General features: G+C 41.3%; 2 protein-coding genes across 2 annotated transcripts; one reads left to right on the top strand and one right to left on the bottom strand.

The window, feature by feature from the left end:
- The first annotated feature begins 1799 nt into the window (after nt 1–1799).
- LOC116209316 lies at nt 1800–7061 on the top strand. The gene is made up of 7 exons (XM_031542920.1): nt 1800–2615; nt 2735–2821; nt 3342–3629; nt 4322–4492; nt 4800–4853; nt 6126–6272; nt 6379–7061. The coding sequence occupies exons 1-7, from the start codon at nt 2418–2420 to the stop codon at nt 6754–6756; spliced, it is 1323 nt and encodes a 440-aa protein (XP_031398780.1). The 5' UTR covers nt 1800–2417; the 3' UTR covers nt 6757–7061.
- Nucleotides 7062–8922: 1861 nt separating this feature from the next.
- LOC116209315 (ammonium transporter 1 member 1-like) lies at nt 8923–10706 on the bottom strand. Its single transcript, XM_031542919.1, has one exon. It carries the CDS (start codon nt 10634–10636, stop codon nt 9092–9094), a length of 1545 nt encoding a protein of 514 aa, XP_031398779.1. The 5' UTR covers nt 10637–10706; the 3' UTR covers nt 8923–9091.
- Between the last annotated feature and the right edge of the window lie 1032 nt (nt 10707–11738).

The following is an 11738-nucleotide window of genomic DNA, read 5'->3' as shown; positions in this document are numbered from 1 at the left end:
ATCTGTTAATTAATTGATTGATTTATTAATTAGTTTCATTCAATGACTTCCGAGACTTCTAAAATGGATGCCTTCCACATGGAGATGAGTGCCCTGATTCATCTTCTTCCATAAACCCTCCATTAATTACTCTTATCAATGTTTGCGTGCTCCCGGTCCACGAAAGCCCGGTGTCGCGTCTGCCTTCGGCTATCGTGGACCCGGAGCAGGTAGAAGTTTCGAGAAGGCTACCCCAGTATTTGTATTATAAAATATAGGTGAATTTTCAACTCGTACAGCTAAATATATACATGCAAATATATTATATGTATTTGTTGTGATCAGCTGGATCCTTGCGTTAATTTCCACCTTCATCCTCAAAGTCCTACACCTATAAGATACTTGTTTCTGTGACTAATTTAATCAATTACGAGGAAGGAGACTTCAATAATCAATGTATGACTTTTCTCGCTAAAGACCCACTTGAAGTGATCAACAAATAATGTTTTTTCCAAGAAGGTTTTTGTCATATATGCATCGGGAAATTTTATGATGCAATCATTATACCATATAATCACTTTCAGTGTACGTACGTAATATTTCTTTGTGTGCAATCATCCAACACGCGGTTGATCAACCGTACCGATGATTAAATCGAAACGTCGGCTCAGCGGTAATCCCGCATTGGGTGGTTGCGGGATTGAAACTATTGTAGGCCATTGAGCACGGGGTAGGATTTATGCGTTGCAAAGGTTGATCGATTGATAGAAATAAATGAATGTGAACACTCGTACGGTTTTCCCTTCCAAAGCAAATTAATGTGACGTATATCAATGCATGCTTTTGTTAAATAAGCTAACTGTACGGTTGAGTTGAAGATGTGGATATATATATATATATATAGCATTTCACACTCATTCATTCACATTCTCATGGCATCCCATACCCTTACATTAATCAACCATTCGATAGGTGGATGGAGAGAGGAGCTAAGGAGGGGAAAATTATTCGCATCTTAACTCATCCCCCACGAATCGGGTAGTTAAGGCTCGGTGGAGTACTGTTGTTGATATAAAGTATTAAAATATAATTATTGAAAAATAAATATTGATTTCAAAATAAGTAAAAGTATTTAGGATATAACAATTTGAAACTATTGAAATTAAACTTAATGTTTAAAAATAAAGAATGAATAAAAGTAATTTTTATAAGCACATATTAACTGACGGAGAAAATCACGTTTTTAATTGCAAAAATCAACCAAACTATAGTTTTGAAATAGTTCACAAAATACTGTTTCTACTTAAGAATAAAAGAAAAAAGACGGAGGTACATAAAATAACTCACCCAGTTTTATATTTAGCGAAACAACTAAATTAGGGAAAGAATAATTTCAAAATATCAATAAGATCTCTATCAATTAGTCTATTTCTTATTGCTTAATGATATCCGGTAGTCCAACTGGCCCCAACTACAGTTCGAGCCGAGTAGGCCCGCTAAGGGTAAATATCTCACAATTAACGATTTTCTTTATTCACAAGACTCGAATTCGAGACATTGTTTTAAGGGAAACAAGTATCGAATCGCTTACGCATGGTGTTATTTCAAATATTCTATTTCTTAATCTGATAATATATTATCTTCAATAAAATAATCGCCTGCCAAGGGAAGAAAGGAGAGGACCAGAGAGGAGGGGAGGGGAGGGGAGGGGCGTTGCTTGGTGCAGTTTCAACAGGGGAAAACATTTAATGGGAAGAGAGTTAGATGTGAACATTGAAGGAGGAGTGCAATAAAAGGAGAGAGGCTGGCTGGTTTTGATGAGTGAGTTGGGGGGGTGTTAGGTCTGTGTTTTTATAGTGCTTTCAAAGCCTCCCTCCCTCCCTCTCTCTTCTTTTCCTTCTCCCAACTTCTCTTTTTCTTGAAAAAAAGAAAAAAAAAATTTCAATATTATCATTATCATTATTATTATTATTATTCTTCCCCTCAAAAAGAATAGTGATTGAACATAAGAGAAGATTCAGAAGGCAGGGGTGGGGGGAAGAAAAGCAAAGCAATGATGGTGATGAATATCTCTCATCCACAGTCACACAGATTATTGATGGTATAGGAGGTCAAGCCCAAGCCCTCCTCCTTCTTCTTCTTCTTCTTTCTTCGGCTGCTCCATTAAGAAGAGAGAGAGAGAGAGAGAGAGAGCAGAGGAGAGGGGGCCATTGGGTGGGTGTATTGACTGCAGAGTCATTTTCTTGTGCTTCTCTTTCTCTTTGCTGTTTTGTTTGGGGCTCTGTTCTGTTCTGTTTCCTTGGGGAGTCTCTGGTTTTGTTTTTACCCGTAATGGTGTAGTTCTCTCTCTCTCTCTCTCTCTTTCTCCCTTTCCTCCTCTTCTTCTCCCATTCCCTCCTTCATATCTCTGTCTTTGTGTTGGCACTGAATGAGAGACAATGGGGACTGTAGATGGGAGCAAGAGAAGATATTCATCACCTTCACCTGTCATGATCTTCTTCTTCTTCTTCTTCTTCTTCCAAAGCACTGTTTCTTGTCTAAACTACACAGACTACAGACAAGTGAGCCGCCTCAGGTTTAGAAGGATCCAAAAGCACTTGGACAAGATCAACAAGCCCCCTGTCTTAACCATTGAGGTATTACATACACGCATACATATACATATACACATACATAATGATGTATGTTTGTTAATCTCTTGACATGTTTTTTATTAATTTTTGGGGGTCAATGTGTGCGTTTGTATAAATTTCAGAGCCCCGATGGAGACATAATAGACTGTGTCCACAAAAGAGAGCAGCCAGCCTTGGATCATCCTTTGCTCAAGAATCACAAGATCCAGGTGTGTGTTTGCATTTACAACCCTCTCTCTCTCACTCTTAAAAAAGGCACGAACAAATTCATGCACCATAAAAAGTTCCTTTTTTTTTTCCCTTCTCGACTCTCATTTTCCGCACTTCGCGCAAACCATGTCGATGGCGTCGACCTTGCTCCTTCGTTTCTCCTACTACATTGTCATTTTTTGCTCTAAACTCTCCATTTATACAATCTCCTGTCCCTGGTTCCGTATTGTTTGCGTTCATTGCAGATCCAGTTTTTGCCGTTGTTCGACTCTTGTATAAGCTAAGGTTATAGCTAGGAAGCGACCGAAACGTTCATACAAAACCGAAAAGGAAAAATAAACAAAAAGAAAAAGAAAAAATCCATATATCTTTCTTGAAGATTTCGTATGAGTAACTTTTGAGTAAAGGATTGGTGACAACATATATTGTTATGATTGTTTTATACGTAAAGATTTGACATTGCTGTCATCATATTATTATGTGAGAATGATAGTGATAATATGATGCGTCCATTTACAGAGAGTGCCACCGGAAATGCCTAAACTGAGGTCGCCGGCGAAGAAAGCCGATTCATCGTCGTCATCGGAATCAACCATGACTAATAATCACGGTGCCGGGGACGTTGCGTGGCAGAACTGGCACCGAAACGGGACTCGGTGCCCGAAGGGGACTGTCCCGGTGCGGCGCACCACGGTGCATGATGTCCTGAGATCAAAGTCTCTGTTTGACTACGGCAAGAAGCAACGCCGGCTCCCCCTCGCTCGACGGGTAGATGCTCCCGATGTAGTCAGCGGCAACGGGCATGAGGTAACGTACATTACAGCCAATCAATATTTAATTAATTTATTATTCAATAAATTCCTTGCACAAAAAAAAATCTATTGGGTGAAAAATATATATATATCATCAAAAAAGAAAGTATAGCACAACGGCGCACGCTCTCGTCTCTTAATTTAGAAGTCACAGATTCAATATCTAATGAGACTATCCGTGTCCCTTTATTAGTTATTTAGAGTTTCTCTTTCATTGTACTAAATATTATAAAAAATTATGCACTAGTACAATGGTTCTGCATGTCCAGCACAGTTTTTTTTTTGTTTTTCGAGTAATATTGCAGCTCTTGAATTCAATGCTACCGAGAGGAAGTCGGAGGAAAATCGATCGTTCTATTATTCTTTCGAGATTAATAATAGGGAATTTTGATCTTAGTTGGTGACATAGAACTATTTGGGCAATGTACGTGTAAAAGTCTAATAATGAATTGGTCCCAGAAGGATCCAATTTTAGCCTTTACTTCAGTATATATATTTTCATTGTTTCGGGCCCCACCAGATTGCTTGGTAGGTCAAGTGTTTTTATACTCTGACATTTCTCTTCAATTTTCAGTAAATAATAAGTCAAGGTCGATTTATATTTTGGCTCTAATAATGATTGGAATAATCGATTAATATGATTTTGGTCCGATGAGAATGCGGGTGCAATTGTTTTGTTACCTACAGCACGCGATAGCCTACACTGGATCGTCGTCGGAGGTGTACGGTGCGAGGGCGACGATCAACGTGTGGGACCCCGCTATCGAGGAGGTGAACGAGTTTAGCCTGTCTCAGATTTGGGTTCTCTCCGGATCATTCGACGGCACGGACCTCAACAGCATAGAAGCCGGCTGGCAGGTACTCCTTCCATTTCACTGAAAGGTTGCTATTATTATCGGCCTTGATCTTGCATAGTTTACGTATCACCATATCTATGGGATTTAGCGACTGTGATAGTGTTTTTGAATTTAAGCCGATGTTCGAATAATAATATACTTTATTCCTCGAAATAATTAATATGGATAGTCGAATTTCTCCAAGAAGTATCAACTTTTTAACTTACACGTTTCCTAAATATTTTAAAGGGAAACATTTATGTTTCCTAAGCTAATAAATATTTACTTATTTATTTATCTTCTAAAGCTTGGATTATTTTACTAGTCAGGTCAGTCCGGAGCTCTACGGTGACAGCAGGCCTCGATTATTCACTTACTGGACGGTCAGCCCTCTCTTCCTCTACTTATATATAATTTCTCACCAATAATTCATATTTTTATAATATCAAGCTTAATAATTAGAAGAAATTCTTTTTATGTTGAAATTTATATATATATATATATATACCTACATAATACATACATACATACACATATATATTATATATAAATTATCATATCCATGATGGCTACATTCCATCTGACGAACGTGCATATTAATTGGATTTAATTGCAAAGTCAAAGTCAAAGCTTAATTAGGTTCATTTTTTTTTTGTTTAAACCTCTTGAGTTAACAAATGTACACTTTTTTAAAAAAAAATTTAAAGTTTCATTGACACAAAGTTGTTAAATAAAGCACTTACTAGCACATCATTAATAGGATTACTGGAAAAATATAGTAGCACATCACAATTAGGGGAAATCTTGTCGTGTCCAGCTACCCAACCCAAACAGAGACCCGGGAAACACCCGATCCTGTAACGTTTGGTATGATGCGATAAATGATCTAGTCATTTAGTACGGTCCTATTCCATCGAAATAATGCATTTGTCCTGTTATTGAAAGATCCAAAGCACAAATTTGCAAGTATTCCTAGCTAGCTAGGTAGTTCTTTTTATTGGCCTTAATCCATTTCCCTAGCCCGCAAGTCAGATTTTCTTGTCCTGAGTAGGCCACTAAATTGAATCAATTTAATTTAGTATGGTTCCGCAAGAAATTAAGTGCGTTTGGTTTCAGAGTTAAAGTAACTTTGATTTTGATTGTGGAAAATGACAAATGAGTTGAGATTATAAATTTGACTTGGGAAACGTGTGTTTTTGTTGCGTAATGTGTTAAGTTTAAGTTGAAGTTAAAATTTTTGACTTAAGAAATGTGTATTTTTGTTGTGTAGTGTGTTGAGTTAAAGTTAAAGTTAAAATCAAAGTGATTTTAACTTACAAACCAAACAAGCCATTAAAATTGCACTGATTTGGAGAGATATGACACCCACAAGCAGCATTGCTCCAAATTGGTCGTAGAAAAACTGAATTAATTTTTCTATATTTACATGTGTGTTTGTGTATACACATATATGTATGTATATACTCAATCGAACTTTAGGTGGGCTTTCAATTTTTAGTTGTGCGGTGCATGAGATCAAGATTCGAGCCTTGTCTTTATTTCAATATACGTTTCTGTATTTCTCGTGATCATACTGAAATTAATCTTTCAATATTTGTGAACTATATGCGCATTGGCGCGAAGGACTAAACTATTGATCGGATTTGTCGCGACAGAGTGATTCGTATCAGGCCACGGGATGTTACAATCTACTATGTGCAGGGTTCGTTCAAACGAACAGCAGAATAGCCATCGGGGCTGCCATTTCTCCCGTCTCTTTGCTCTCCGGCAGTCAATATGATATCACCATCCTAATTTGGAAGGTCTGGAAATCTATTGCCATTCTTTTATATTGATATATACGATCAAGAGATTTTAAATTTAATTCTGATATTTGGAGAGCATTACTTGTCTTTGTCGTGCGTTTAGGACCCTAAACTGGGGAACTGGTGGATGAGCTTCGGGGACAACACGCTGGTGGGCTACTGGCCAGCGGAGCTGTTCACCCACCTGGCCGACCACGCCACGATGGTGGAGTGGGGCGGCGAGGTGGTCAACTCTCGCCCCGACGGGGGGCACACATCCACCCAGATGGGTTCCGGGCACTTTGCCGAGGACGGCTTTGCCAAGGCCAGCTACTTCCGCAACCTAGAGCTGGTAGACTCGGACAACAGCCTCAGCTCCGTCCAGGGCGTCTCCACCCTCGCGGAGAACACCCACTGCTACAACATCAAGAGCTCATACAGCCCTGACTGGGGAACCTACTTCTACTACGGCGGGCCTGGGAAGAACCCTCAGTGCCCCTAGATGACTCTTCGATCGCGCGCAAGCAATGTTTCTCGCACAGACCTAGTGTTCGCACCATCATATGTGAGACTCATGAATACGTTCTTAGTTGAAGTTCCAGATACGTATCGAATGGTTCTTGCTATTATCGGTGTGTAAACATCGGGTGTGGGCGAGTTGCACACCCTAGCTAGCGAAACACTAGCTATAAATCTCTCTAGTTAAGTCTATCATTAATATCTCTACTGATCAATTTAATTCTTTGATTGTGTAATTAATGAATTGAAGTTTAATGCTGTAGTTCCAATTCCAATCTTGTTTATGGAGTTTTGGTTGTCTTGTGATTATGAATGTTGGGTGATTTTTAAGGTTGTCGTCCTATGAATTAAGGCAAAAACTATCTGTCGTAAAGACACACAACTTTTTAATAAAAGAACGATCAATTATCCTCATCGTACTCGAATGAAATATCTCCGAATGTCAACAAAGTTTTTCCATCTCATCCGTAAATCAAGCTTCCTCATCAATAGACATTCAACATGAATTGAAATGGATCAAACTAATTAAAGAAGCTTCTTTATTGTTGCTACAACTACCAATGTCACAAAGCTTCTTGCAAGTACATAAATCGAATGCGAAAAACAACCATGATCTCGGCGATCGACTCTGTCTTAAGCATGCATAGTATAAACTTCACAACCATGTGCCATACAACGCGATTGATCTCAGCATTCCGCTCTTTGTTCTCGTCTATCACTTCAGTTTGACAGAAGCTACCCGCTTCTTTCCCGTGTTAATGACGGTCTTCTCCATGACTGGATCTTCACTCATGACCTTAACCTTCATCTTCGAATCTACCATCATGGCAGGTGCATTGACGGACTCGTAGTCATCCCTCTGAGGCAAGCTTCCGACCTTGGAACTGAGGCTTGGACCGGCCCTCATCAGCTCCATCATCTTCGCCACCGCTTCCACATCCCCAACCTTGCTCATCACCAAGACGGACCGACCTGATTCCTTACTATAATCCGATCCCGTCGACCCCTCAAAGCTCATCCTCCTCACTGTCCTCTCCTTGATCCTCTCCCGCCTTTCAAAGGCCCTGTCCTTGTCCCTCTCCAACCTCTGAATCTCTCCCCTCGTCCTCTCCAGGATCTGTTCGAGCCCGTCTATGGTCGTATTCTTGTCGGCCTTCCTCAACGTCCTCTCACTCTTGCTGAGGTTCATGCCCTTAATTGCGTCGTAGTCCAACCTCGCCTTCCTCAGCTTCTCCTTCATCTCTCTCTTCCGCGCCTTTAACGTCTCAATCTCTCCCGAGGACTCAACGTACCGCGATTGCAGCCTGTTGATCTTGTCGATGTTGTCGAAAACACGAGATGAATGCTTCAACCCCATTTTCTTTTCTCCGAATTCTCTTCAGGTGAGCAACGAAATGGAAATGAAATGATGGTCCAGCATTAAGCAACAGTGCCCCTTTTATAGGAGCGTAAGGCGGCTAGCGGTTCATGTCGGTCAAGCAGTTTCTTTAGGACTTATGTCGGAGGAATGTGAAGTGCTTGAAAAGAATCAACCGACTCATTGCCTCTCCATTTAATCTTTGATTTGCCGCCAATTAAAGAAATTAAACTGTAAAAAAGTGTTCATTAACAGTTTAATTATATAAATTAGCAATTTTATTATATTATTTTGGTGGAATTAATTGAAAATCTGATCAATTATTAGTTAGTGAAGGGGTTATTGAGTATTGAGTTGAGTTGACTTCGAGCCCACGCATGTGGCAATTGGCGGCGGAATCTGCTGAGCTGGGGCCAAGCAATGGACAGATTCCTTAGGGGTCGAAGATTCGCAGAATCTAGACCAGTCAGATCATAGAATTACACGTGCATATGTCTATTTAGTACTAATGGTCTTCTTCATGGGCCTGGAGGCGGGCCGGTACTGTCTGTCAGAAGCCCATTGGGCCGACCTAGGCATCAAATGCTCATTGCAAGGAAATTTCATGCTTGAATCGATTAGTTGCGTTAAAATTGTTAATGATTTGAGTATACGAAATCTGGAACTCATGTCTATTGATTGAACGATAGTTATTAACCATTCCGATCAGCAAGTAACAATTGCTATAGCTTTTTACTAAATGTAACTTACGTAAAGAAATTTGACGGAATATAATATGATCGGACAAGAAAATGGAACACAAAATGAAATTAAACGGCTGGCAAATATATTGTCGGATTCTAAGTTTACATCACACCCTTACAGCACAAATTATACAAATTCGAGCACATAAAAGATTTCAAAAAAAAAAGTAAGAAATCAACGTATTTTACCCAAACGAGCATCTTTCAAGCATCTATAATTAGACGGACTGGAGATTGCCTGCATTAGGTGGACTTGGACTAGTCGGCTCGATGCTTCCGGCGGTCTTGTTGAAATTCGACTTAGCACCCTTGTTATAGATTGTGTGATCACCACCTTCGTCCTGGTAGGCATAAGCAAAGCCACCATGCCTAGTGAGGTCCATCCCTTCCATCTCATCATCCCTTGATATCCTCAACAGCTTCAGCTTGTGAAGGCCATAGAAGAGCGGGCCCATTGTTGCACTGACCCACCCCAATATCACCAGGATCTGTATGATTTGGGCCGCCAGCAGCTTCCCTCCGCCGCCCATGAACAGCCCGTGTGGCCTCTGGGTCGGGGCCCCATACACTTCGTCCACGTATCTCCCCCGTGCAAACAGCCCGGTGAATATCAGGCCCCAGGCCCCGCACCCGCCGTGGAGCTGGGCCGCCTCCAGTGGGTCGTCGAAGTGCAGCTTCTCGGCGAGCTTGTTACACCCGATGAGGACCCACGCGGCCACGAACCCGCAGACGACCGCCGCCCATGGCTCCACCACGGAGCATCCCGAGGTTATGGCTGCGAATCCCCCCAGTAGGCCATTGCAGACATCGATGACACTCCAGTGGCCTGACATAAGGCGCTTACTGAACAGGGTGGTCAGGGCGGCAGTTGACCCCGCTAACGTGGTGGTCACGGCCGTACGCCCGACCGCGCTCCACTGGCCATAGAAGCTTTGTGAGGTGCCGTAGGTTTTGAGTATTGTGAGGAATGAGCCCGGGTTGAACCCGTACCACCCGAACCACAGCATGAACGTGCCCAGCACCACGAGGGACGCACTGTGGCCACGCAGGGCCACCGTCCGGCCAGCATGATCGAACCGGCCGATACGCGGTCCTTCTATGAGGGCTCCCCACAGACCAGCTATGCCGCCAACCATGTGCACAACCCCGGATCCTGCAAAGTCGATCGCGCCAGATCCAAACAAGCGGTCCTCGGTCTTAAACGGGCTGGCCCATCCGCTGGCAGGCCAGAACCAGTGCGAGGTCACCGGGTAGACGAACCCGGTCAAGAAGGAGGAGTAAATAAGATAAGCCACGAACTGGGTCCTCTCAGCTATGGAGCCGCTCGTAATCCCGGCGCTGGCTATAGCAAAGGCCCACTGGTAGAGGAAGAGGCTGTAGTCGCCGGTAGACGCAGGGTAGTCTTTCAGGCCAAAGAAGTGGCGGCCAATGAAGCCATTGGAGGGCTCACCGAAGGCAAAAGCATAGCCAAAGAGGTAATAGGAGAGGCCACCCGCAGCCGCATCCAGGACGTTGGTGAGCATGATGTTCATGGTGTTCTTGGCCCGGACCGAGCCCGCGCACAGCATGGCGAACCCGAGCTGCATGGCGAACACGAGGTAGGCCGAGAAGAGGAGGTAGGTGTTGTCCACCGCATAGCTGGTGGCCTTGAACTGGTCCGAGATTGAGGCCAGGCGGCCACAGAGGAAGGTGACGGTGGCGTTATTGGCCGCTGAGCCACCGAGAAGGTTCAGATCATCGGCTGAGCAGGTGAAGTTAGCCATGTTTCGATTGCTCTCTTTTTTATCGTTAATCTACACGAAGCGAAAACTTCAAACTATACATTGAAACGAAGAGCTCCACAGACGCTGTGCTTATATAGGGAAAAAAAAAAAGAAAAAGAAAGGAGGGTTCGATTTTCGGCCGTTGGATTTCCCCTGGCATTGACTCAAACAAATGGAAAGGGTGGACTTTTAAAATTATGTATACGTATATTTATTTTGGCTAATTTAATTATTGACTAATCTTTTAATTAAAAGATGCTGGTAATGTCAATCACGAAATCTTCGGAGACGCTATGCTGAGCTGTAGAAAAAGAATATACTAGGGGTAGATTGAATTTGGTGAGATATTTTTCCTGTAAATTAAGATAATTCTGTTAATTCTTACCGAAAAAAATGTATCCTTATAAAAAAAAGAAGATGTTTCATAGATTAGTTCTGATACCATATGAAAATTGATTAATTTATATTATTACGGGGAGAATCGATTAAATTTGAAAAGCCCAAATTACCATTAATATTAGTTAATTAGATATATATATATATATATATATATAGTGTATACGGGATACAAGCTTATGAAATGGGGAAAACATCCTTCAAAATAAGGAAAGTATAATAAGTTAACAAACATGGGACACTAATTTACAGAGTTATACTTTCCATAAAAAAAAAGTTAATTTGCAAGAATATCCTAATTTACAGAAGGTTATTACTATTAATTTATTTTTGATGCAGTGTAAAAGAACAAAATGAACAGATTGACGAGAAATTCTAACATAACATTGAGTTATATGTATACATCGGATACTTTCGATTTATATGTTTAATAATTTAGCGTTTTATGTTTTTCATCATCGCATAATAGAAATACTAAATTAAAATGTTAAATGCTTAGACTAAAGTATTGAAGTAAATGCCCTTCATGGTTGAACTGAAATATATGTTTAAATTAAAGTACCAAAATTTTTAAATTGAAAGTATTTTGGTTGCTCGTTGTTATGTCAGAAGGAGCCAGGTTGGTTTGTTTGTTTGCAGGAAAAGATAGGACAGGACAAATACAAGGCTGACTCTGACTCTTCTGAGTCGTCTCCTCGCCTCCGAT

This window comes from Punica granatum, chromosome 5 (genome assembly GCF_007655135.1).
Source record: "Punica granatum isolate Tunisia-2019 chromosome 5, ASM765513v2, whole genome shotgun sequence".
NCBI lineage: Eukaryota > Viridiplantae > Streptophyta > Magnoliopsida > Myrtales > Lythraceae > Punica > Punica granatum.
The sequence above is the reverse complement of the archived record's forward strand: the minus strand, read 5'-3'. Positions and strand labels throughout refer to the sequence as shown.

Coding starts and splice junctions, on each gene's coding strand:
- LOC116209316 (XM_031542920.1), top strand. CDS start 2,418: ATGGGGACTGTAGATGGGAGCAAGAGAAGATATTCATCACCTTCACCT. Junction 3,630..4,321: donor TCAGCGGCAACGGGCATGAG/GTAACGTACATT, acceptor TGTTACCTACAG/CACGCGATAGCCTACACTGG. Junction 4,493..4,799: donor GCATAGAAGCCGGCTGGCAG/GTACTCCTTCCA, acceptor TTTACTAGTCAG/GTCAGTCCGGAGCTCTACGG.
- LOC116209315 (XM_031542919.1), bottom strand. CDS start 10,636: ATGGCTAACTTCACCTGCTCAGCCGATGATCTGAACCTTCTCGGTGGC.